This window comes from Oncorhynchus kisutch, linkage group LG4 (genome assembly GCF_002021735.2).
Source record: "Oncorhynchus kisutch isolate 150728-3 linkage group LG4, Okis_V2, whole genome shotgun sequence".
NCBI classification, from domain to species: domain Eukaryota; kingdom Metazoa; phylum Chordata; class Actinopteri; order Salmoniformes; family Salmonidae; genus Oncorhynchus; species Oncorhynchus kisutch.
Genome location: NC_034177.2, coordinates 29,942,071 through 29,969,956, shown reverse-complemented (window position 1 = coordinate 29,969,956; position 27,886 = coordinate 29,942,071). Strand labels below are relative to the sequence as shown.

Sequence of the window (27,886 nt, the reverse complement as noted above, 5' to 3'; positions counted from 1 at the left end):
TATGCATTAATACAATGAACAACTTTATTTAAATAATGTACACAAATACAAATATTGCAATCATGCACACAAATATAGCTATCCCCTTAACTTATTTCTTTGAACACAAGCTAACATTTAAGAGAAAAGCATACAACCGAATATTAGTTAACAAAGTGCGTCTTCGGGGGTTTTCTGCAACATGTTTGGGTCCCATTAAATTCAACATTAAAGTACCTGTATCTGTTTGTCTTCTACTGTAACATGTACAGAATGTGGCCATAAGTATAACACACGCACAATATAGTTTTAGAGACAAGCCAACCAACCAATCACATTTTACAGTTTGGTTGTCTCCAGATTGATGTCAATGCAATACACTATGCAGCGATTTCCCTGAGGCACTGGACCTAACTTTCATAAGTAACACATTACTAAAGAACCAAACAAAACTATAAATATTTCTGTAAGGTAGATTCACACTTTGCTATACGGTTGGATTACAATATTTACTGCATCACAACATTCATTTGATCATAGAATTCACAAAAAGCTGTTATGTACAATGAACCACAAGTTGAGCATCTAGATGTCAGACTGAATTTTCCTACATTTACAGTTTTGTTCCAAGTCCACACTGTCTAAAATGACTCGATCAACCCCCAAAAATTACTTCAACTGGTTACAAGTAAATGGGTTAGGTTCTCAATTGAAAAATGCTAGATTTGATGAAACTAAGCAATTCCAGTATCACATGCTCTTATGCCAGTATCATTACATATGCTGGCAGTGTACAAGACTAAGTTTGAATAACGACTACAGTAGATTCAATGCCAACTGTTTTATTTGATTATTACCAAAACTATATTTCAAGTTTCAACCTATTTATTTCAACACTCAACTTACTGGTCCCCTTTGGTTAAAAGTAATAAATAACAAATACAAACTAATATTCCATGTAGCCTAAATACAGCCCATTTTTCATATTTTAAATTTGGAATTACATATCCACATTTCTTCAAACTGGGTTACAAGCAATTAAATACATTTCCTGTAAATAAATAAAAAAGCTTGTTCAAAACCTTTCCAACCATTCTTTACATAAAGACTCACATTTCGTAGCTACAATATTGCAAACAAGCATTGTCTACCTTAACATATACAAATCTTACCAGGGTTTTCAGTATCACATGCTCTTAAGCAAGTATCATTACATGTATTTAGTCACATATTACAAGTGACTAAAGTAGACCACATTAACTGGAATGACATTCACTCTCACAGGAGGGAAAAAAACAGCAACCTGAAAGTCACTTCCCAATAAGTCACGCCTCCAACTCTTCTGATAGGCTGCGGCTGCTACATTGCCCCCACAACTATTCAATGGACATGCAGTGTTGAAAGCAATTTAGAAGCTTTCATTCAATTTAAAAAACATAATTGATCTGTTCAACAAAAAAAAAATTCTCAGGCAGATTTTATAGAATAGGTTGAACAAACCAAAGCATAATTTTCAATCATTCCAATAGGTAAAAGCACTTCAGATAAACAACAGCATCATCCCACTTTTTACAGTGCATATATAATTTCTGCCTGCAAGATGAAAGAGCAATTCATTTATAGGCTTCCTCCTTTGCACATCTTGAGGAAATTGGATATATTGTTTTTCCTGGTATACTTGGTCTGTACAGCTCTATTGAATGAAAAATGCTTTTCCAGGACAAGTCCAAAGACCACTCTAAGGGAGTACTACTGTTTGAAGTAATATGCAGATAAGTGTCTTATGGCTTAAAGTGAAAATCATGTCTGGCTGAATGCAAATGTAAGCAAAATGTGCTTTCTTACAGCACAAAAGTATTCAAGTTATTCATTGTCAGCCAACAGATGAGGGTAAAACAATGTTCTTAAGTAGGATTTATTCTAATCCCTCATATCATGCTTTCAGGATTGGCCGGACATGGGTCACCTCCACTGCTGTGAACTGTAAGGTAGTTGCTATAGCGGCAGGGCTTCTTGCCCTGTTCCTCCTCTGCCATCTGGCCAGTGTTGGTGGTCTGGCCTTGCTGGGTAAGCCGTGTCATGCGGAAGGAAGAGCACCTGAAGGAGCCGGTCAGGGTAGTGTTGTTCTCGGACTCACGGCTGAGCACGACTGCACTCTGACAGTAGCGCTTCAGGCCATGGCGGAAATGGATAGTGAACAGGCCGTAAGTTATTGGGTCCAAACAGGCATTGAAGAGGCCAAAAATAAAGAGCATATGAGTCAAAGAATGAGAGACCATCTCATCCATATCGTCTGGGAAGAACCAGTACCACAGTCCCAACAGGTAGTAAGGGGTCCAGCAGACGATGAAGGAAGTCACGATAACAATGCTCATTTTCAAAGTCCTCATCCGTGCTTTTGGAATGTTGTTGTGGGAGCGTCTGAGATGTATCTCCTTAGAAGACACTGAAACAAGGAAATAAACACTTTCTCCTAATCTCAACACCATATTTGTCAATATGTTTATATGACCTTTATCATCAATATATATGACCTTTATCGAACAACTGTATACTACTACACCTAGAAATAACTACCACTACTGCCACAGGAATAGTACAATTGAGGGTAATATATGTAATTTGACCTACTGTTTCCATGGGTCATACGACTGGATATCTCCACCAGGATCCGTGTGTAACAGACGATCATGATGATCAGCGGAAGCAGGAATAGACAGGCAAAGGTGAACATGTTATACATGGTTTCCTGCCAGTGTTGGACAAAGCTCCCACGGGTAGTGCACTGGGTAAACTTTTCTGGGACTGTGATGGTCACGCTGTGGAATATCAGCATCTATGACAACAAAGGAAACGTTTGTTTTTAACAATAAAAAAAGTATGGTCTTTAACCATAAATCTATTGCTTGGCTTAAGTGATATACTGCATAATATACTAGTGTTTCATGCAGCAGAAAATTGCTCCTGCCTAGTCTGCAATGTGACTAATACCATGTTTAATTGCTCATTTCACTGAATTTGCACAAAGGTGAAGAGGCAAGCGTTGAATGCTTGAAATTAATTGCAGGTAAGGGCTTCTTTCGGTGATTCCATTTCTCAAAGCCTATGTAGTTTAATGGATTTCATTGCAGAGCCTCCAAATGTAAAATTACTGTCATAATCAGGAATCAGTAAATGATGGCCCTATTCACCAGTTATCAATCACATTTAAAAAGGTTAAACCATGGACAATATTGATTAACTGCAACACCTGTACTGAAATTCCCTTCAGGAAAGCGTTTAGTTTTCTTAGTGCTTCCCATCACTACATTTCTAATTGCTGTCAAGATCAAAATGTTCTATTCTTGGTAAGTGAACCTGACAATGTGCATTAAGTCAGTAATGTGCTATAATGCTGCTGCAGGGTTATGTCATTTGATGTTTTACTTAAAACATTTAACATCACTGGGGTATACCAGAAGTATAGTTGTATCCTTGTGGTGGTGTCTTAAGATTAGGCTGAGGAGATAAAACATGAAACCTCTCTTAACCAGAGCCTCACCTGGGGAACAGACAGAATCACACTCATCGCCCACGCCACAGACAACATGATTTTGCTTCTCTTCTTGGCCTCATTGATGGCTAGTGGGTTGAGGATAGCAGACTGGCGGTCCAAGCTAATGACCACTGTGACAAAAGCACAGGAGTACATGGCAACAAGTTTCATGAACATCAGCAGCCTACAGGCGACGTCTCCTGCCTGCCACTGAACTGTGATATTCCAGACAGCATCAACAGGCATGACTATGAAAGTCACCAGCAGGTCTGCCACAGTCAGGTTAATTATTAATATCCTAACGTGGGACTTGCGCTTGCCGTTAGTATTGGCAGCCCACAGCACAGCGAGGTTACAGACAGCTGACATAGCACACAGAGTAAAAGTAATGATCACTCGGACTTTGGCTGCTGTGGAGAAGGTGGGCAGCTGTAGTGAGTCTCTACTTGCACTCTTATTGCAGATGTGGGCGAGGGCTTCACAGCTGGCGTTCTGAGCTTGTTCCATCATTTGGTGAAACATCATGATCTCAGGTGACATTCTCAAGCTGTCATTCATATCCCACAGGAAAGGCAGTGACAATATCTTCTCTGGTTGTTCTCCAGCAACGTGTTCATGTGAACACTGTGGTCACTCTGTAAGAATAAACGGTTGGAAAAGATGGATGTTAAGAATGCAGTTTTTGCACTTGTTCACCCGCCCGCAATTGCTAATAACCCATTCACAACCGCCCGACTATGTGATGAAGTGAAAACCTGAGGCCAGCACCCAACAGTAACCCTAAATATAGAAAATGCACAACAGTGGAGTGATGTTTTTACAGGTCTTAATTTTTTTTACATAGGCCTGTTTCCAAGTCAAAATGTACATTTGGTGTATTATTTTACTGTAAGAAGGCTTAATTCTGCAGGAGTTAATATTATATATTAGGCCAGTAGTCACAGAAAAGGTTAGTGTCAAGATCAATTCTGAATCAAAATCAAAGCCAAGATTTATTTAAAAACATGACTTAAAAACGTAAGGCTATGCAACATGAACCTATTAAAAACAGTTCTATAGCAATGAGGTTTGTGCAGTAAGCTATAGGCCCAATACATTATCACTGCATAATGACTATGCTTGAATTGCCCTGTCAATGTTGTTCTCAGACCATTTTGAAATTATAAAACTAAAGAAAGTCATATTCCTTGATATTAAAAAAGACAAAAGCCACTAACAATAACAATGCAAGCTTATCGAAACACTTTGCTACTCATTAATTTCAGCTACAGTGCTGGTTGTAGCATGAGTTGAAGTACAGAGAATGTGCATTTTATGGCTTATAAATTAAAGTGTTGACAGTGCTGAATAACTTATCTTAACTGCAGCTCATGGTTTTAAAAGCTTTGAAATCTCACAGTATCAACTTTGCTGTGCGCCCGAGGCTTCTTTTTACAGTCTATGGCACAAGGAAACTGCAGATAAGGTAATCTGAGCTATATAGCCATACAACTCTCCTTTCGTGGCCTCTAACTGCTCTTAAATGCAAGTTAAACTAAATGCATGCTCTTCAACCGATCGCTGACCACACCTGCCTGCCCGTCCAGCATCACTACTCTGTACGGTTCTGACTTGGTATTTGTTCACATATTCTTAGGTGTCTGGTTAGACTAAACTCTCCTTCCAGACTCACATTAAGCATCTCAAATCCAAAATTAAATCTAGAATCAGCTTCTTATTTCGCAACAAAGCAGCCTTCACTCATGCTGCCAAACATATGCTCGTAAAACTGACCATCCTACCGATCCTAGACTTCGGTGATGTCATTTACAAAATAGCCTCCAACACTCTACTCAACAAATTGGATGCAGTCTATCGCAGTGCCATCCGTTTTGTCATCAAAGCCCCATATACTACCCACCACTGCGACCTGTACGCACTCGTTGGCTGGCCCTCGCTTCATACTCGTCGCCAAACCCACTGGCTCCAGGTCATCTACAAGTCTTTGCTAGGTAAAGCCCCGCCTTATCTCACCTCACTGGTCACCAAAGCAGCACGCGCTCCAGCAGGTATATCTCACTGGTCACCGCCAAAGCCAATTCCTTCTTTGGCCGCCTTCCCTTCCAGTTCTCTGCTGCCAATGACTGGAATGAACTGCAAAATTCACTGAAGCTGGAGACACATATCTCCCTCACTAGCTTTAAGCACCAGCTGTCAGAGCAGCTCACAGATCATTGCACCTGTACATAGCCCATCTGTAAATATTTTATTTTATTTATTTTACCTTTATTTTACTAGGCAAGTCAGTTAAGAACAAATTCTTATTTTCAATGACGGCCTAGGAACAGTGGGTTAACTGCCTGTTCAGGGGCAGAACGACAGATTTGTACCTTGTCAGCTCGGGGATTCGAACTTGCAACCTTTCGGTTACTAGTCCAACGCTCTAACCACTAGGCTACCCTGCCTAGCCCATCCAGATACTGTATTTATTTCTTGCTCCTTTGCACCGCAGTATCTCTACTTGCATATTCATCTTCTGCACATCTACCATTCCAGTGTTTAATTGCTATATTGTAATTACTTCGCCACCATGGCCTATTTATTACCTTACCTCCCTTATCTTACCTCATTTGCACACACTGTATATGAACTTGTTTTACTATATTATTGACTGTGTTTGTTTATTCCATGTGTAACTCTGTGTTGTTGTATGTGTCGAGCTGCTTTTCTTTATTTTGGCCAGGTCGCAGTTGTAAATGAGAACTTGTTCTCAACCACTAGCCTACCGTGTTAAGTAAAGGTGAAATAAAAATAAAAATATGATTTCGCCAGCGGTAGGCCTATATGTGCACTTGACTTGCTGTTTGGGCCTACATTTGGGTTCTACATTCAGACATGATTATTATTTTTTTTAAATGGGAACACTTTACATTCCGGTGATAGGGCTGCTGAATCAAGTGCACCTTCCGCTAAAAGCGCGAAATTGATTAAAAAAATGTTATAATGAACGCAAGGCTTTATCGTTGTTTTTTACATAAATGTTTGGTGATCGACTGGGAATGCCTTGGAGATTGACCTGTTGATGCCCCCTATTTTAGGCTGTGTGAGAGGTTATAGACCTCCAGTCAATGTAATTCAATTTACCTAATCTGAACAGTAGGCCTAAACTAAAGTTCCTTTGATGTGCCATTTTGAAGTCCTTGTCTTGGGGCTATCAAATTTCTATAGTGCCTCACAATCATCACACAACATAGCCGGCACTGCTATCATCCTCTGGCCCTCCCTTCTATTTATTTTCAGCTCTCCATTTCACAGCTTTTCTGTTATTGAATTAAACTCCGACATTCTCCTTTTTGCCTCAGCAGAGAAACATGAACTTTTTCTGCCCAAGTTCCCAAAAGCATTTGTATTTGGAGTGTACAGGTCAGGCCATAAAGCTTAAGCTACGCACTTTCACCAGATTAAAATAATTACAGGTATGATTTTTTAATGCATTGTTTTCTCTTTATTTATACGCTATGATTTGCATTAAAATACAGAGTACAAAATATTAAGGAAACCTGATCTTTCCATGTCAGACTGCCCAGGTGAAAGATATGGTCCCTTATTGATGGTAATTTGTTAGAATTTACAAAGTCAGTTTACATGAAGTGGAAGAGACAGGTTAAAGAAGGATCTTTAAGCCTAAAGAGTTGACATGTCAGGCTAGTGTCAAGAATTGCAACGTTGTTGGGTTTTTCATGCGCAACAGTTTCCCAAGTGCATCATGAATGGTCCACCACCCAAAGGACAACCAGCCAACTTGACAACTGTGGGAAGCACTGGAATCAACACGGGCCTGAGGAATGCTTGCGACACCTTGTAGAGTCCATACCTCAACTAATTGAGGCTGTTCCAAGGGCAAGGGGGGGGGGGGGGTGCATCTCAATATTCGGAAGGTGTCCTTAATGTTTTGTACACTCAGTGTAGTATATACACAGTGCATTCGGAAAGTATTCAGACCCCTTGACTTTTCACATTGTTGCGTTACAGCCTTATTCTAAAATTGATAAAATTATTTGTTTTCCTCAATCTACACCCAACACCCCATAATGACAAAGCGATAACTGAAATACCTTATTTACATAAGTATTCAGACCATTTGCTATGAGACTCAAAATTGAGCTCAGGTGCATCCAATATTCATTGATCATCCATGAGATGTTTCTACAAATTCGAGTCCACCAGTTGTAAATTCAATTGACTGAACACAATTTGGAAAGGAACATACCTGTCTATATAAGGTCCCACAGTTGACAGCGCATGTCAGAGCAAGAACCAAGTCATGAGGTCGAAGGAATTGTCCGTAGAGCTCTGAGACAGGATTGTTTCGAGGCAAAGATCTGAGGAAGGGTACGAAAACGTTTCTGCAGCATTGAAGGTCCCCAAGAACAGTGGCCTCCATCATTCTGAAATGGAAGACATTTGGAACCACCAAGACTCTCCCTAAAGCTGGCCGTCCTGCCAAACTGTAAAATTGGGAGAGAAGGACCATGGTCAGGGAGGTGATCAGGAACCCGATGGTCACTCCGACAGAGCTCCAGTTCCTGTGGAGATGGGAGAACCTTCCGGAAGGACAACCATCTCTGCAGCACTCCACTTAATCAGGCCTTTATGGTAGACTGGCCAGATTGAAGCCACTCCTCAGTAAAAAGCACATAACAGCCCACTTGGAGTTTGCCAAAAGGCACGCAACAAGATTCTCTAGTCTGATGACCTTGTAGTCATAGCAGATAATATTCAAATTTTTGGTGACTTTAATATTCACATGGAAAAGTCCACAGACCCACTCCAAAAGGCTTTCGGAGCCATCATCGACTCAGTGGGTTTTGTCCAACATGTCTCTGGACCCACTCACTGTCACAGTCATACTCTGGACCTAGTTTTGTCCCATGGAATAAATGTTGTGGATCTTAATGTTTTTCCTCATAATCCTGGACTATCGGACCACCATTTTATTACGTTTGCAATTGCAACAAATAATCTGCTCAGACCCCAACCAAGGAACATCAAAAGTTGTGCTATAAATTCACAGACAACACAAAGATTCCTTGATGTCCTTCCAGATTCCCTATGTCTACCCAAGGACACCAGAGGACAAAAATCTGTTAACCACCTAACTGAGGAACTCAATTTAAACTTGCGCAATACCCTAGATGCAGTTGCACCCCTAAAAACTAAAAACATTTCTCATAAGAAACTAGCTCCCTGGTACACAGAAAATACCTGAGCAAGCTTCCAGAAAATTGGAACGGAAATGGCGCCACACCAAACTGGAAGTTTTCCGACTAGCTTGGAAAGACAGTACCGAAGAGCCCTTACTGCTGCTCGATCATCCTATTTTTCTAACTTAATTGAGGAAAATAAGAACAATTCAAAATTCCTTTTTGATACTGTCGCAAAGCTAACTAAAAAGCAGCATTCCCCAAGAGAGGATGGCTTTCACTTTAGAAGTGATAAATTCATGAACTTCTTTGGGGAAAAGATCATGATTATTAGAAAGCAAATTACGGACTCCTCTTTAAATCTGCGTATTCCTTCAAAGCTCAGTTGTCCTGAGTCTGCACAACTCTGCCAGGACCTAGGATCAAGGGAGACACTCAAGTGTTTTAGTACTATATCTCTTGACACAATGATGAAAAGATTCATGGCCTCTAAACCTTCAAGCTGCATACTGGACCCTATTCCAACTAAACTACTGAAAGAGCTTCTTCCTGTGCTTGGCCCTCCTATGTTGAACATAATAAACGGCTCTCTATCCACCGGATGTGTACCAAACTCACTAAAAGTGGCAGAAATAAAGCCTCTCTTGAAAAAGCCAAACCTTGACCCAGAAAATATAAAAAAACTTAAAATCGGTCTATATCGAATCTTCCATTCCTATCAATTTTTAGAAAAGGCTGTAGCGCAGCAACTCACTGCCTTCCTGAAGACAAACAATGTATACGAAATGCTTCAGTCTGGTTTTAGACCCCATAATAGCACTGAGACTGCACTTGTGAAGGTGGTAAATTACCTTTTAATGGCATCAGACTCTGCATCTATCCTCGTGCTCCTAGACCTTAGTGCTGCTTTTGATACCATCGATCACCACATTCTTTTGGAGAGATTGGAAACCCAAATTGGTCTACACGGACAAGTTCTGGCCTGGTTTAGATCTTATCTGTTGGAAAGATATCAGTTTGTTTCTGTGAATGGTTTGACCGCTGACAAATCAACTGTAAATGTCGGTGTTCCTCAAGGTTCCGTTTTAGGCCCACTATTGTTTTCACTATATATTTTACCTCTTGGGGATGTCATTCGAAAACATAATGTTAACTTTCACTGCTATGCGGAAGACACACAGCTGTACATTTCAATGAAACACGGTGAAGCCCCAAAATTGCCCTCGCTAAAAGCATGTGTTTCAGACATAAGGAAGTGGATAGCTGCAAACTTTCTACTTTTAAACTCGGACAAAACAGAGATGCTTGTTCTAGGTCCCAAGAAACAAAGAGATCTTCTGTTGAATCTGACAATTAATCTTAATGGTTGTACAGTCGTCTCAAATAAAACTGAAGGACATCGGCGTTACTCTGGACCCTGATCTCTCTTTTGAAGAACATATCAAGACCATTTCAAGGACAGCTTTTTTCCATCTACGTAACATTGCAAAAATCAGAAACTTTCTGTCCAAAAATGCAGAAAAATTAATCCATGCTTTTGTCACTTCTAGGTTAGACTACTGCAATGCTCTACTTTCCGGCTACCCGGATAAAGCACTAAATAAACTTCAGTTAGTGCTAAATATGGCTGCTAGAATCCTGACTAGAACCAATTTTTTTTTATCATATTACTCCAGTGCTAGCCTCCCTACACTGGCTTCCTGTCAAAGCAAGGGCTGATTTCAAGGTTTTACTGCTAACCTACAAAGCATTACATGGGCTTGCGCCTACCTATCACTCTGATTTGGTCCTGCCGTACATACCTACACGTACGCTACGGTCACAAGACGCAGGCCTCCTAATTGTCCCTAGAACTTCTAAGCAAACAGCTGGAGGCAGGGCTTTCTCCTATAGAGCTCCATTTTTATGAAACGGTCTGCCTACCCATGTCAGAGACGCAAACTCGGTCTCAACCTTTAAGTCTTTACTGAAGACTCATCTCTTCAGTGGGTCATATGATTGAGTGTAGTCTGGCCCAGGAGTGGGAAGGTAAACGGAAAGGCTTTGGAGCAATGAACCACCCTTGCTGTCTCTGCCTGGCCGGTTCCCCTCTTTCCACGGGATTCTCTGCCTCTAACCCTATTACAGGGGCTGAGTCACTGGCTTACTGGGGCTCTCTCATACCGTCCCTGGGAGGGGTGCGTCACCTGAGTGGGTTGAGTCACTGATGTGATCATCCTGTCTGGGTTGCCCCCCCCCCCCCCCCTTGGGTTGTGCCGTGGCGGAGATCTTTGTGGGCTATACTCAGCCTTGTCTCAGGATGGTAAGTTGGTGGTTGAAGATATCCCTCTAGTTGTGTGGGGGCTGTGCTTTGGCAAAGTGGGTGGGGTTATATCCTTCCTGTTTGGCCCTGTCAGGGGGTGTCCTCGGATGGGGCCACAGTGTCTCCTGACCCCTCCTGTCTCAGCCTCCAGTATTTATGCTGCAGTAGTTTGTGTGTCGGGGGGCTAGGGTCAGTTTGTTATATCTGGAGTACTTCTCCTGTCCTATTCGGTGTCCTGTGTCCATTTAAGTGTGCTCTCTCTAATTCTCTCCTTCTCTCTTTCTTTCTCTCTCTCGGAGGACCTGAGCCCTAGGACCATGCCTCAGGACTACCTGACATGATGACTCCTTGCTGTCCCCAGTCCACCTGGCCGTGCTGCTGCTCCAGTTTCAACTGTTCTGCCTTATTATTATTGGACCATGCTGGTCATTTATGAACATTTGAACATCTTGGCCATGTTCTGTTATAATATCCACCCGGCACAGCCAGAAGAGGACTGGCCACCCCACATAGCCTGGTTCCTCTCTAGGTTTCTTCCTAGGTTTTGGCCTTTCTAGGGAGTTTTTCCTAGCTACCGTGCTTCTACACCTGCATTGCTTGCTGTTTGGGGTATTAGGCTGGGTTTCTGTACAGCACTTTGAGATATCAGCTGATGTACGAAGGGCTATATAAATAAATTTGATTCGATTTTTGATTTGATGAAACCAAAATTGAAATATTTTGCCTGAATGCCAAGCGTCACGCCTGGAGGACCCTGGGACCATCCCTACGGTGAACCATGGTGGTGGCATCATCATGCTGTGGTGATGTTTTTTGGCGGCAGGGACTGGGAAACTAGTCAGGATCGAGGGAAAGATGAACGGAGCAAAGTACAGAGAGATCCTTGATGAAAACCTGCTCCAGAGTGCTCAGGACCTCCGACTGGGGCGAAGGTTCACCTCCCAACAGGACAACAACTAAGCACACAACCAAGACAACGGTGCGGCAGGTAGCCTAGTGGTTAGAGCATTGGGCCAGTAACCGAAAAGTTGCTGGATCGATTGCACCGTACAGTGGAACAAAAATACAGTATGTAAAGTGTTGGTCCCATGTTTAATGATATATCCCAGACATTTTCCACATGCACAAAAAGCTTATTTCTCTCAAATTTTGTGCACTAATTTGTTTACATCCCTGTTAGGTGACCATTTCTCATTTGCCAAGATAATCCATCCACCTGACAGATGTGGCACATCAAGAAGTTGATTAAATAACATGATCACCAACATGAGCACCTTGTACTGAGCACAATAAAAGCCCCCTAAAATGGGCAGTTTTGTCACACGACATCAAGTTGAGGGAGCATGCAATTGGCAGATATTGGCAACCAGAGCTGTTGGCAGATAATTTTATGTTAATGTCACTACCATAAGCTGCCTCAAAAAAAAAAAATCAGAGAATTTGGCAGTTCGTCCAACCGGCCTCACAACCGCAGACCAAGTGTAAATACGCCAGCCCCTGACCGCCACATCCGGCTTATTCAACTGTGTGATGTCTGAGACCAGCTATGCAGACAGCTGATAAAACTGGATTTGTACAACCTAAGAATTTCTGCACAGTCAGAAAAGTCTCAGTGAAGCGCATCTGCGTGCTCGTCGTCCTCACCAGGGTCTTGACCTGACTGCAGTTCGGTGTCGTAACCAACTTCAGTGGGCAAATGCTCACCTTCGATGGTCACTGGCACACTGGAGAAGTGTCCTCTTCCCGGCTGAATCCCGGGTTTCAACTGTACCGGGCTGATGTCAACATTGTGAAAAGAGTGCCAGATGGTGGCGGTGGGGTTACAGTATGGGCAGGCATACGCTACGGACAACAAACAGAATAGCATTTTATTGATGTAAATTTGAACGCACAGAGATAAAACGAGATCCTGAGGTCCATTGTAATGCCATTGATCCACCGCCTCATGTTTCAGCATGATAATGCACAGCCCAATGTCGCAAGGATCTGTACACAATTCCTGGAAGCTGAAAAAGTCCCAGTTCTTCCATGGCCTGCATACTCACTAGACATGTCACCCATTGAGCATGTTTGAGATGCTGCCGTACACATTGATCAAGAGCGTGTTCCGGTTTCCGCCAATATCCAGCAACTTTGCACAGCCATTGAAGAGTGGGACAACATTCCACAACCAACAACCTGATCATCCCTATGTGAAGGAAATGTGACACGTTGCATGAGGCAAATGGTGGTCACACCAGATACAGACTGGTTCTCTGATCCATGGCCCTACCTTTTAAGGTATCTGCAATCAACTCGTGAAATCCATAGATTAGGCCCAAATTCATTTATTTCAATTAACTGATTTCCTTATATGAACTGTAACTCGGTAAAATCTCTGAAATTGTTAAATGTTGTGTTTATATTTTTTCAGTGTATACACAGTGTCTTCAAAGTTCACACCCCTTGACATTCTCCAGATGTTGTTGTCTTACAGGCCGAATTTAAAAATAGATTAAATTGAGGGGTTTTTCACTGGTTTACACACAACACACCATAATGTAAAATTATAATTATGTTTTTAGAAATTCTGACAAATTACTAATAAAATTGAAGCTGAAATGTATTGCGTCAATAAGTATTCAATCCCTTTATGAGCATAAATAAGCTCAGTAGTAAAAATGTCACGATATAATACGTTTCATGGAATTTTGAATGATTACCTAATTTCTTTACCCCACACATGCAAGGTCCAGCAGTTGAGCAATGAATATCTAACACAGATTCAACCAAAGAGGTTCTCTGGTTTCCATTGTGTCAAATAGAAGGGCCCTATTGGTACATGGGTAAAAATAAAAAAGCAAACACTGACTATACAAACACATGACCAATTCTATGTGCTTGTCGAACATTTCATTCCAAAATCATGGGCATTAATATGGAGTTGGTACCTCCTTCGCTACTATAACAACCTCCACTCTTCTGGGAAGGCTTTCCATTAGATTGTGGTACATTGCTGCAGGAACTTGCTTTCATTCAGCCACAAGAGCATTAGTGATTTTGGGCACTGATCTTGGACGAGTAGGCCAGGCTCGCAGTCGGCGTTCCAATTCATCCCAAAGGTGTTCAATGTGGTTGAGTTCAGGGCTCTCTGCAGGCCAGTCACGTTCTTCCACACCGATCTCGACAAACCATTTGTGACTCATTTCAGGAAACTAGGCGTATGTCGCTCGTCACTAATTCACAGGAGAGCCATTTGAACATCCGTTTTTGTTTTGCCAGAAATACAATCTGGAACGGGTGAACTTTCATGTGCCTTAATAACAAACTTGTATGCCATCTGTAAATACTAATAAAATGTTTAAAATTACAAGCCTTGTTGGTTTAGCCACAGAAAAAGACAGTCAATCATAGTGGGAAGTGGGAAGTCTCCTAAGATAATGGCTGGGCTGGACATGCTGAGAGATAAGTTTGGATTGGACTGCCATATAGCATGCTTCTTTCTGTCTATAACATGAGCTGGTCAGTATATGTAGGCAATCCTTTCTAACACTGCTTTTTAAAAACATATCACATAGTAGAACTGCAAAGGTGTTGCTCTCCACCTTCTGTAGGACTGAGTTCTGAAATCAGTGGAAAGCACGGTGAAATTAGAGTATGACAGCTGAAGAGATTCTGGCATTTGATTGCAAATTTGCAGACAGAGTTCAAAAGAGTACACACAGAAGGCTGTTGTATAAATCACCTGTCTCTGAACTACATTTCAAGTTACAGTGTACTGTTAGCTAGCTAATGTTAGCTGGCTGGCTCGCTAGCTAACGTTACATGTATGATATGATTCGAAACTCGGAGCCATTTGCGTTGCTAGCTGTAGCCTAATTTTAGCTAGCTAACATTGAACCTGTTTGGTTATTTACCTGCAGATTCATGCTGGGTGTCACGAACCGGCTCGAAGTTTGTAACAAAAAGGGAGACAATGTGGAGATAATAAATATATTTTGTTATTCCTTAACTGAAGTAAACTAAATACAATTAACTATGGTGTGTGTGTAGTCAGTAATCAAAAGTGTAAGTGAGTGTTTGCGTGCATAAATGTGATAATGAGGGGGGTTGAAAGGTGCCAAAGCAAAAAAACGACCACAACCTAAATCTATCAGTGTCTGCATGGAGAGAGTCTCCCCAATGAATGGGAAAGAGGTGTATTTATCCCGGGACACACCCGAGCCCAGGTGTGTCCCTTTCGCTGACGACCCTCCCGGCTCAGCCCACGACATCCTATTAGGGAAAACAAGAGCAAAGAGACAGAATACGGCAGACAGGCTGGGAGGGTCGTCACACTGGGTAGTAAAGTTATGAGTTGGGATTATGGTTCATTGTTTAACTAGCTAGCTAAACAAAAAAATTACTCCACTATGCAAGTAACCATTTCAATAGATTGTTCATGATGTCACTGCGACAACTTCTGGCTATCTACTCTAATTTCAGAGCACTCGTCTGAGTGTGTCAGAGCGCAGAATAACTGACAAATTTACAAACACTCAACACCCATTGAATATGGCCAGTGTGAGGAAAAGTTGGCAAAAATATATATTATTAAATTGTTGCCAGCAGCACAATTGCAGTCCCCAATGCTCTGTAGAATATAACAGCCTAACCAGCTCTACATGGCAGAGTAAAATTGTCAGAGTGAGCTGTTCTCTCATTTGTGTCTGGAAGTAACTAGCAAGCTAGCCAGTTAGCTTGGGTCCTTGACTACCGCTGTTAGGGTCAGAATGCTCAGATGCCCTACTCCTCAGCCAGAGCATCTTGTGTGTGCTCGGAACGCTCCGAGAGCGAAACGCCCTGAATTTACGAATGGACAATCTGACAACACAGTTTACGGACGCCCAGAGCATACTCTGGCACTCCACATTGAATTTACGAACACCTGCAGTATAAACCAGCCTTTAGTCTTGAAATCTTTGGTTGTTTAGTACATGGCCACACATGTGAATCCTTCAAGAGCTGGGTGGGGCTAAAACTTAAGAGGGTGTGAACAACACTGAATGGGTGTAGACAAAGAGATCCCCATTAGGTATACCAAAACATTCAAGGGCCATTTTCTCAAAAGTGAGGTTACAAGTTTATCAACATTCAAAGCAGAATGACTTAACTATTGTTCCTCAACAGTAGTGTATGATACACGTTTCTAGCTCTGACTCTATACTTTTATCCAATGTAAAATAAAATAAAAATACAGTGCCTTGCAAAAGTATTCGGCCCCCTTGAAATTTGCGACCTTTTGTCCCATTTCAGGCTTCAAACATAAAGATATAAAACTGTATTTTTTTGTGAAGAATCAACAACAAGTGGGACACAATCATGAAGTGGAACGACATTTATTGGATATTTCAAACTTCTTTAACAAATCAAAAACTGAAAAATTGGGTGTGCAAAATTATTCAGCCCCTTTAAGTTAATACTTTGTAGCGCCACCTTTTGCTGCGATTACAGCTGTAAGTCGCTTGGGGTATGTCTATCAGTTTTGCACATCGAGAGACTGAAATTTTTTCCCCATTCCTCCTTGCAAAACAGCTCGAGCTCAGTGAGGTTGGATGGAGTGCATTTGTGAACAGCAGTTTTCAGTTCTTTCCACAGATTCTCGATTGGATTCAGGTCTGGACTTTGACTTGGCCATTCTAACACCTGGATATGTTTATTTTTGAACCATTCCATTGTAGATTTTGCTTTATGTTTTGGATCATTGTCTTGTTGGAAGACAAATCTCCGTCCCAGTCTAAGGTCTTTTGCAGACTCCATCAGGTTCTTCCAGAATGGTCCTGTATTTGGCTCCATCCATCTTCCCATCAATTTTAACCATCTTCCCTGTCCCTGCTGAAGAAAAGCAGGCCCAAACCATGATGCTGCCACCACCATGTTTGACAGTGGGGATGGGGTATTCAGGGTGATGGGCTGTGTTGCTTTTACGCCAAACATAACGTTTTGCATTGTTGCCAAAAAGTTCAATTTTGGTTTCATCTGACCAGAGCACCTTCTTCCACATGTTTGGTGTGTCTCCCAGGTGGCTTGTGGCAAACTTTAAACGACACTTTTTATGGATATCTTTAAGAAATGTCTTTCTTCTTACCACTCTTCCATAAAGGCCAGATTTGTGAAATATACGACTGATTGTTGTCCTATGGACAGAGTCTCCCACCTCAGCTGTAGATCTCTGCAGTTCATCCAGAGTGATCATGGGCCTCTTGGCTGAATCTCTGATCAGTCTTCTCCTTGTATGAGCTGAAAGTTGAGGGACGGCCAGGTCTTGGTAGATTTGCAGTGGTCTGATACTCCTTCCATTTCAATATTATCGCTTGCACAGTGCTCCTTGGGATGTTTAAAGCCTGGGAAATCTTTTTGTATCCAAATCCGGCTTTAAACTTCTTCACAACAGTATCTAACCTGCCTGGTGTGTTCCTTGTTCTTCATGATTCTCTCTGCGCTTTTAACGGACCTCTGAGACTATCACAGTGCAGGTGCATTTATACGGAGACTTGATTACACACAGGTGGATTGTATTTATCATCATTAGTCATTTAGGTCAACATTGGATCATTCAGAGATCCTCATTGAACTTCTGGAGAGAGTTTGCTGCACTGAAAGTAAAGGGGCTAAATAATTTTTCACGCCCAATTTTCCAGTTTTTGATTTGTTAAAGAAGTTTGAAATATCCAATAAATGTCGTTCCACTTCATGATTGTGTCCCACTTGTTGATTCTTCACAAAAAAAGACAGTTTTATATCTTTATGTTTGAAGCCTGAAATGTGGCAAAAGGTCGCAAAGTTCAAGGGGGCCGAATACTTTCGCAAGGCACTGTATTTCTAATTTTTGCTACATAAGACCGAATTGAGCCGGTTGATCACATTTCTGTATGGACCTCGCTCTGTGCACGGGGGCATTGTCATGCTGAAACAAGAAAGGGCTTTCCCCAAACTGTTGCCACAAAGTTGAAGCACAGCAAGGTCTGAATGTCATTGTATGCTGTAGCGTTAAGACTTCACTTCACTGGAACTAAGGGGCCTAGCCAGAACCATGAAAAATAGCCCCAGACCATTATTCCTCCTCCACCAAATGTTATAGTTAGCACTATGCAGTCGGGCAGGTAGCGTTCTCCTTCCATCCACCATACCCAGATTCGTCCTTTGGACTGCCAGATGGATAAAAAAAGGGGGAAAAAGGAATGGAGCTAAGCAAAGGCTAGATCCTAGAGGAAAACCTGGTTTAGTCTGCTGTCAGCAGGACAATAACCTAAAACACATGGCCAAATCTACACTGGAGTTAAAAGTTTTGACTTTAATCTACAGCAAGACCTGACAATGTTTGTCCAGCAATGATCAACAACCAATTCGACGGAGCTTGAAGAATTTGAAAAGAACAAAAAAAAATGGCCAAATGTTGCACAATCCAGGTGTGGAAAGCTCTTAGGGACTTAACCAGAAATATTCACAGCTGTAATTGCTGCCATAAGTGATTCTATTGACTCAGGGGTGTGAATACTTAAAGGACATATTTCTGTACTCCATTTTCAATACATTTGCAAAAATGAAAGAAAAACATGTCTTCACTTTGTCATTTTGAGGTATTCAAAATAAAACCTTACATTTGTCACATAAAACAAGTGCAGACTTACAAGCCCGTAACCAACAATGCAGTTCAAGAAGGAGAAAATATTTACCAGGTAGACAAAAATAAAAAGTAATAATAAAAAGTAACACAATAAGAATAACGAGGCTATATACAGGGGGCAACGGTACAGAGTCAGTGTGCGGGGATACAGGCTAGTTGAGGTAATCTGTACATGTAGGTGGGGGCGAAGTGGCAGATGTGTTGTTGCCTACTCTTACCACTTGGGGGTAGCCAGGATCCAGTTGCAGAGGGAAGTGTTAAGTCCCAGAGTCCTTAGCTTAGCGTTGAGCTTTGTGGGCACTATGGGGTTGAATGCTGAGCTGTAGTCAATGAACAGCATTATCACATAGGTGTTCCTTTTGTCCAGGTGAGAAAGGGCAGTGTGGAGTGGGATTGAGATTATGCCATCTGTGGATCTGTTAGGGCGGTGTGCGAATTGGAGTGGGTCTACGGTGTCTGGGAGGATGCTGTTGATGTGAGCCATGACCAGCCTTTCAAAGCACTTCATGGCTACCGACGTGAGTGTCACGGGGCAGTAATCATGTAGGCAGGTTACCTTCCCTTCCTTGGGCACAGGGACTATGGTGGTCTGCTTGAAACATGTAGGTATTACAGAGTCAGTCATGGGGTTGAAAATGTCAGTGAAGACACTTGACATTTGGTCCACACATGCTTTGAGTACACATCCTGATAATCCATCTGGCCCAGCGGCTTTGTGAATGTTGACCTGTTTAAAAGGTTTTGTTCACGTCGGCTACCGAGAACATTATCACAGTCATCCAGAAATAGCGGGTGCTCTCGTGCATGCTTCAGTGTTGCTTGCCTTCGACGCGAGTATAAAAAGGCATTTAGCTAGTCTGGTAGGCTCGCGTCACTAGGTAGCTCCTGTCTGGGTTTCCCTTTGTAGTCAGTAATAGTTTTCAAGCCCTGCCCACATCCGACAAGCATCAGAGTAGCAGGATTCAATCTTAATCCTGTATTTAAGCTTGGCTTGTTTGAGGTTTCATCTGAGGGCATAGCAGGATTTCTTATAAGCGTCCTGATTAGTCTCCTGCTCCTTGACAGTGGCAGCTCTAGCCTTTAGTTCAATGCAGAAGTTGCCTGTAATCCACGGCTTCTGGTTGGGATATGTACGTACAATCACTGCTGGTACGATGTCGTCAATGCACTTATTGATGAAGCCGATGGCTGAGGTGGTGTATTCCTCAATGCCATTGGATGAATCCCAGAACATATTCCAGTCTGTGCTAGTTAAACAGTCCTGTAGTGTAGCATCCGTGTGATTTGACCACTTCCGTATTATGGGACTCACTGGTACTTCCTGCTTTAGTTTTTGCTTGTAAGCAGGAATCAGGAGGATAGAATTATGGTCAGAATTGCCAAATGGAGGGCGGGAGAGAGTTTTGTATACATCTCTGTGCGTGGAGTAAAGGTGGTCTAGGATTTATGTTTCCCTGGTTGCACGTCACATGCTGGTAAAGGTTTGGTAAAACTGATTTCAGTTTGCAATAAATTCCCCGGCCACTAGGAGCACCACTTCTGGGTGTGCATTTTCTTCTTTGCTTATGGCCTTATAGAGTTGGTTGAGAGCGGTCTTAGTGCCAGTTTCACTTTTGTGGGGATAAATAAGACAGCTACGAAAAATACAGATGAGAACTCTTGGTAGATAGTGTGGTCTACAGCTTATCATAAGGTACTCTACCTCAGGCAAGAAATACCTCAAGACTTCTTTATTATTAGACCTCGCGCACCAGCTGTTATTTACAAAAATACAAACAACCCCCCACCTCTAGTCTTACCAGAGGTAGCGTCTGCTCTGCCGGTGCATGGAAAATCCTGCTAGCTCTATATTGTCTGTATCTTCGTTCAGCCATGTCTCGGTGAAACAAGATATTACCATTTTTAAATGTCCCGTTGGTAGGATAATCTTAATCGTAGGTCATCCATTTTATTTTCCAATGACTGCACATTATCAAGAAGAATGGAAGGCAATGGGAGTTTACTCGCACGCCTCTGGATTCTCAGAAGGTTGCCTGATCTGCAGCCACTTTTACAGTGTTTTTTATTCACGCAAAAGGCTTGGGCCTGTTCCAGTGAAAGCAGGATATCCTTCTTGTCGGACTCATTAAAGGAAAAGGTTTCTTCCAGTCCGTGTTGAGTAATCGCTTTTCTGATGTCCAGAATTTATTTTTGGTCATAGAGACTGTAGCAGCAACATTATGGACACAATAAGTTAAAATAAGTTACACAAAACACAAAAAAAGAAAAAGCACAATTGGTTGGGAGAATGTAAAATGTTAGCCATGTTCTTAGGCACCATCTTCAAGATTGTGTGTAGATGGGTGAGAAAATATATTTAATTCATTTTGAATTCAGAACAACCTCAATTTGTCGGGGCATGGACTCTACAAGGTGTCGAAAGCGTTCCACAGGGATGCTGGCCCGTGTTGACACCAATGCATACCACAGTTGTATGAAGTTGGCTGGATGTCCTTTGGGTGGTGGACCATTCTTGATACAGACGGGAAACTTGTGTGAAAAAAAGCAGCGTTGCATTCCTTGACAAACGTGCGCCTTGCACCTATTACCACACCCTGTTCAAATATTGTCTTGCCCATTCACTCTCTGAACGGCACACACACAATCCATGATTTCAATTGTCTCAAGATAAAAAAAATCCTTCTTTAATCTGTCTCCTCCCCTTCCTCTACACTGATTGAGGTGGATTTAAGAATTCACATCAATAATGGATCATAGACTGACTAGGTTATTCCAGAAAGCTATGTAATGAAAAGAGCACGTCCTTAATGTTTTGTACTGGACTGGAAGCTATTGAAAATGAGATCTGTACGTAATAAAATAACCAAAGTCGTAATAGGACAAATATTTGTAGGAAATCAAAAGGGAAGAATACATTTTTTTTTTAAATGGTGTACCTTTGATAAGAGAGGTGAAGAAACACACCGCCCTTGCCTATAGATCTGTAGCTCATGGATAGGAAGGTATTGAAAATTAGACATATCACAAGAAATATGGCTATTTAAAAAATATATAATACTTTTTTTATTTTTTTATCAGGGAAGTGGTGAACTGGAATTCTAATTAATGTAGCATGGATGGGGTGGGTCAATGACTTCACATCTCTATTTTACCTGGATAGGAAGCTTTTGAAAACTCAGATTGTAAATTGGTAAAAAAATAGCACCTAGAGATGTGCATCTTTCCCTTTCAAAATGATTCGGGCTCCAACACGATACGTTTTAGTTTGAAATGATTCGGTTTGATTAGATGTATATGAAAGATGCAATATGATGCATTCATTGCATGAACACGTTCACTTTCCATTCTAAATTACAATCTGCTGCTGCACCTCTGACCTGACTTCTATGTGCATAAATTATATGTAGGCACCAGAGCTGAGCCATATAATAAACTGGTCATCTACCACCCAACTATCAGGTTTTGTTTTGGGGGGGGGAAATGTTTGCTTTTTGCAGATTAAAAGTGTTAGAGCTAGTAACTAATGTATCAATATTTATTTTAAAAAATGTGCTATGAAATAACCAATGAATATATACTGTAGCACAACTTTGGATTTCACCCCAGTCTCATAATCGAAACGGTTTAGACCATTTGGAAGTTGACTCAGTGAGCTTCTCTTCTTCAACCATGCAGCGCAGGTAGCATGTAAGTGGCTGTCCTCATTATGAAATTATTAACTTTACACTGTATATCTAAAAAATGACCATATAAAGAACAAGTTTGGACACCTACTCATTCAAGGGTTCTTTATTTTCCTATTTTGTACATTTTAGAATAGTGAAGACATCAAAATGACTAAATAACACATATGGAATCATGCAGTAACCAGAAAAGTGTGAAACAAATCAAAATATATTTTATATTTGAGATTCTTCAAATAGCCACCCTTTGCCTTGACAGCTTCGCATTCTCTAAACCAGCTTCATGAGGTAGTCACCTGGAATGCATTTCTATTAACAGGTGTGCCTTGTTGAAAAATGCATTTTTTATGCATTTGAGCCAATCAGTTGTGTTGTGACAAAGTAGGGGTGATATGCAGAAGATATGGACTTGGTCTTTTACCAAATAGCCCTTTTATGACCACATCAGCTCAAATAAGCAAAGAGAATCAGCCCATTACCTTAACTTCTCTAGGGTAGGGGGCAGCATTCGGAATTTTGGATGAAAAGCATGCCCAAATTTAACGGGCCCAAGTAGCAGGCCAGAAGATATGATATGCATATACTGGTAGATTTAGATAGAAAACACTCTAAAGTATCCAAAACTGTTAAAATAGTGTCTGAGTAGAACAGAACTGATTTGGCAGGCGAAAACCTGAGAAAAATCCAGTCAGGAAGTAGTTTCTTTTTTGGTTTTGTAGTTTTCTATTTAATACCATTACAGTATCCATTGACTTAGGACTCAAATTGCCATTCCTATGCCTTCCACTAGATGTAAACCGTCTTTACAAATGGTTTCAGGCTTGTATTCTGATAAATGAGGGAGTAAGACCAGTCTGAATGAGTGGACCCTGCCGTTTCACAGAAAGTTCTCATGTGCAATCCCGAGAGAGTGCATTTCTTGTTTACCTTTTATATTGACAACGTTATTGTCCGGTTGAAATATTATTGATCATTTAGGCTAAAAACAACCTGAGGATTGAATATAAACATCGTTTGACATGTTTCTATGAACTTCACGGATACAATTTTGATTTTTTGTCTGCTTGTTTTGACTGCGTTTGAGACTGTGGATTACTGAACAAAACTGAGGTTTTGGGATATAAAGAGACTTTATTTAACAAAAGGAACATTTATTGAGTAAATTAATGTCTTCTGAGTGCACCATATGAAGATCATCAAAGGTAAGGGATTAATTTTCTCTCTATTTCTGAGTTTTGTAACTCTTCTGCTTGGCTGGTTACTGTTGGTAATGATTTGTCTACTGGGCTATGTTCTCAAATAATCGTAAGGTATGCTTTCGCCGTAAAGCATTTTAAAAAATCTGACACCATGGTTGGATTCACAAGAAGTTCATCTTTAAACCTATGTGAAATGTTTTGTTTTCTGAATTTTTATGAGTATTTCTGCATTTGAATTTGGCGCTCTGCAATCTCACTGGATGTTGGCCAGCGCCCCACATACCCTAGAGAGGTTAACTACACATGGTTGATGATATTACTAGTTTATCTAGCGTGTCCTGCATTGCATATAATCGATGCAACGCAGGGGGATGATTTATCAAAAGAGCATTTGCGAAGAAAGCACAATCGTTGCACAACTGTACCTAACCATAAACACCAATGACTTTCTTAAAATCAATACACAGAAGTATATATTTTTTAAACCTGCATATTTAGCTAAAAGTAATCCAGGTTAGCAAGCAATATTAAACAGGTGACATTTTGTCACTTCTCTTGCGTTCATTGCACGCAGAGTCAGGGTATATGCAACAGTTTGGGCAGCCTGGCTCATTACGAACTTATTTGCCAGAATTTCACGTAATTATGACATAACATTGAAGGTTGTACAATGTAACAGGAATATTTAGACTTATGGATGCCATCCGTTAGATAAAATACGGAATGGTTCCGCACTGAAATAATAATCATTTTGTTTTCGAAATTATAGTTTCCAGATTCGACCATATTAATGACCAAAGGCTCGTATTTCTGTGTGTTATGTTATCATTAAGTCTATGATTTTATATAGCAGTCTGACTGAGCGATGGTAGGCAGCGCTGTTTATGACTTCAAGCCTATCAACTCCCAAGATTAGGCTGGTGTAACCAATGTGAAATGGCTAGCTGGTTAGCGGGGTGTGCGCTAAGAGCGTTTCAAACGTCACTCGCTCTGAGACTTGGAGTGGTTGTTCCCCTTCCTCTGCATGGGTAACGATGCTTCGAGTGTGGCTGTTGTCGATGTGTTCCTGGTTCGAGCCCAGGTAGGAGCGAGGAGAGGGACGGAAGCTATACTGTTACACTGGCAATACTAAAGTGCCTATAAGAACATCCAATAGTCAAAGGTATGTGAAATACAAATGGTATAGAGAGAAATAGTCCTATAAATACTATATTAACTACAACCTAAAACCTCTTACCTTGGAATATTGAAGACTCATGTTAAAAGGAACCACCAACTTTCATATGTTCTCATGTTCTGAGCAAGGAACTTAAACATTAGCTTTTTAACTTTTTTATTTATTTTTTACATGGCACATATTGCACTTTTACTTTCTTCTCCAACACTGTTGTTGCATTATTTATAGCAAATTGAACATGTTTCATTATTTATGAGGCTAAATAGATTTTTACATGTATTATATTAAGTTAAAAAGTGTTGATTCAGTATTGTTGTAATTGTCATTACAAATATATATAAAAATTAAAAGTAAAAAATGTAAATGGGCCAATTAATTGGTACCGGCTTTTTTTGGTCCTCCAATAATCGGTATTGAAAAATCATAGTCGGTTGACCTCTAATATAAACCACTAATAAAAGTACATCAATAATAAGAAGAGACTTGCTTGAGCCAAGAAACATTAGCAATGGAAATCTGTCCTTTGGTCTGAGGAGTCCAAATTTGCAATTTTTGGTTCCAACCACCATGTCTCTGGAAGACGCAGAGTAGGTGAATGGATGATCTCCGCATGTGTAGTTCCCACTGTGAAGCATGGAAGAGGTGTGATGGTGCTTTGCTGGTGACACTGTCATTTATTTAGAATTCAAGCACACTTAACCAGTACGGCTACCACAGCATTATGTAGCGATACGCCATCCCATCTGGTTTTCACTTAGTGAAACTATAATTGGTTTTTCCACAGGACAATGACCCAACATATCTACAGGCTGTGTAAGGGCTTTTTGACCAAGAAGGAGAGTGATAGAGTGCTGCATCAGATGACGTGGCCTCCACAATCACCTGACCTCAACCCAATTGAGATGGTTTGGGATGAGATGGACCGCAGAGTGAAGGAAAAGCAGCTAACAAGTGCTAAGCATATATGGGAACAAGACTGTTGGAAAAGCATTCCAGGTGAAGCCGGTTGAGAGAATGACAAGAATGTGCAAAGCTGTCATCAGGGCAAAGGGTGGCTATATAATATTTGTTTAACAATGGTCAATTTTGGTTACTAAATGATTCCATGTGTTATTTAGTAGTTTTGATATAGAAAATAGTAGAATCAAAGAAAACCCTTGCTTGAGTAGGTGTGTCCACACTTGACTGGTACTGTATACGGACTGCTGATGGTGAACCTGAACAATCTAATATAAGCCCGATCAGCATGTAGCCTACCTTTAGCCAGATGAGAGTTGTGTCTCTGGCGGTAGTATGGGCTACTTTTATTCCATTAAAATACAATTTAACACCACATTTTATTTTAAAAATAACATAGCAATTTACATTTGTTGTTACTCAACTAATAAAGCATAACATTGCAAAAGCCATTTTACAAACATTTGAATACTGAAGGTGATCAGGAATAGACCTACCTCGTTGGGCAGTGCGCGAAGCTGCACACAGCGCGCAATTTGATTTGGCTGCTGATATTGTCCGGGGATGTTCAGCATGCAAAATGACTGTCAACATAATTACGTGTTTAGTTTAACACTGAAGGAGAGGATGCAAATGTCACAAAAGATCAGGTCGTTTTGGAAGGTTACGTTAGAAAGTAATTTGAGCAAAACATTTACAGGTGATTCGTAGCGTTTGAATCGATTTTCGGACCGATGGGTGTTACATTTGGAAACGATGCACTCATAACTTAAACATTTGAACAAGGGATCGATGCGTATCGGTGAATGTTTCATCCCTAACTGCACCCTTAGTAGTTAGGGGGGTAGATGCACCTTGTTCACTACGGTCATATGACATATAAATATATCACTCACCCTAGGACATTCCATCGGGGAGCTATTATGTTACATGTTCTGTTTAGAGGCGAATTGGCTCTGGCAGCCAAATCAGACAAATACTCCATGGAATCATTGTACGGTTCTAGAAACAGCCCTCCACTTTCATATCACAAATTATTTAACAAATACTAAATATACACTTACTGTATGTACCGGTTTTAACACATTTGCAGCCAACAGTGTTTTTCTGTGACAATACAATTGTGCCGTCCGATCTTCGTTTACACAGGTGTTCAGAGACGCATGATCGTTAATGAGCACAGTTAGTCGTCTGACTTCTGTTGGTTTTCCATAAACACGTGCTGTAACATGGAAATATGGCCGTGTTGGAACCCTAACCCTATAAAGTGGGTAGTAATTTAACCTTTTAAAGTCATTTATCGCTGATATGTAAGATACTTTCCTTATGTTTCCAAAACCGTACCGCAGGCAATGTTAAGGTTTAGAGAAAGCGTTGGGGATCTTAACTAAATTCACCGACCAGAAGATATCAATAGGCGCTAAAGGTAGTTGGCGTCTATGAATGGGCTAAGACGTCAATGTTCATTAATTACAATGACCATTTCCTCAGCGTAAGGAAGCTACCTCATTAATAATGTAGCATAACTCAACTAGTATGCATAAATAGAAATGTGGAACCAATCATCCTTAAAACTGGAACATTGTGTGTGACCTTGAAGTAGTTTACTAATAATGAACTCTTGGAATAACAGAAGTTTAATATGATTGTACTCTATTTTTCACCGATTTCAAGAATCCCCTAATACCACGTTTACCAATTGGACTGAAGAAACTACTGACCTGTGAATTGGCTGACAATTCCCCATCAAAAACATATTCGTTTGTTTCTCGTAAATCGATTATTCCAAAGCCACTGCAGAAACAGTTTTTGCCTTATCGTAGTAGAACAGTGAAGGACACTGACACGAGTCCACGCTCAGTTCTTTTCTACCTGAAGTTGAAGCAGGTTTTAGAAATGCTTTTATAATAGAGAGAATGTTTAGTATTGACGATAATCAGACTTCATCAATAGCAATGATATAACTCCATGATTCACCCCTTCCTCAGCATCTTTATCATCGCATATCGGATCCTGTAGCCTACTTGTCTGTGTAACATCCGTTCATTGGTTGTATGATTCAAAAGACCAAGTGAAAAGACGTCACATTTTTCGTTTTTGGTTTCTGAATTTGAACAACAAAAATCGAAAATCGACTTGTTTTCTAAATTACTGTCAGAATTGGACATGTAATAACGGAAAACTAAATCTATTTCATTTTTGATTAGTTTATACCCGGAAGTAGGC

The 27,886-nt window shown here is 40.8% G+C and overlaps 1 protein-coding gene across 2 annotated transcripts; it reads right to left on the bottom strand.

Moving 5' to 3' along the window:
* Window positions 1-27,694, bottom strand: gnrhr4 (gonadotropin releasing hormone receptor 4). 2 transcript variants are annotated; one of them, XM_020480734.2, is made up of 4 exons: window positions 27,382-27,694; window positions 3,521-4,149; window positions 2,611-2,815; window positions 1-2,425 (listed from the first exon to the last, which is right to left on the bottom strand). In XM_020480734.2, exons 2-4 carry the CDS (start codon window positions 4,070-4,072, stop codon window positions 1,908-1,910), a joined length of 1,275 nt encoding a protein of 424 aa, XP_020336323.1. In that variant the 5' UTR covers window positions 4,073-4,149; window positions 27,382-27,694; the 3' UTR covers window positions 1-1,907. The 2 variants fall into 2 exon arrangements, with proteins under 2 accessions (XP_020336323.1, XP_031678630.1); XM_031822770.1 differs by lacking the exon at window positions 27,382-27,694 and adding an exon at window positions 26,725-27,081.
* Between the last annotated feature and the right edge of the window lie 192 nt (window positions 27,695-27,886).

What these genes read in the sequence shown, in the direction of transcription:
- gnrhr4 (XM_020480734.2), bottom strand. Translation starts at nt 4,072, where the DNA reads ATGAATGACAGCTTGAGAATGTCACCTGAGATCATGATGTTTCACCAA. An exon ending in TGATTCTGTCTGTTCCCCAG is followed by an intron (nt 2,816 to 3,520) that starts GTGAGGCTCTGG and finishes TTGTTGTCATAG; the next exon opens with ATGCTGATATTCCACAGCGT. An exon ending in TCGTATGACCCATGGAAACA is followed by an intron (nt 2,426 to 2,610) that starts GTAGGTCAAATT and finishes TCCTTGTTTCAG; the next exon opens with TGTCTTCTAAGGAGATACAT.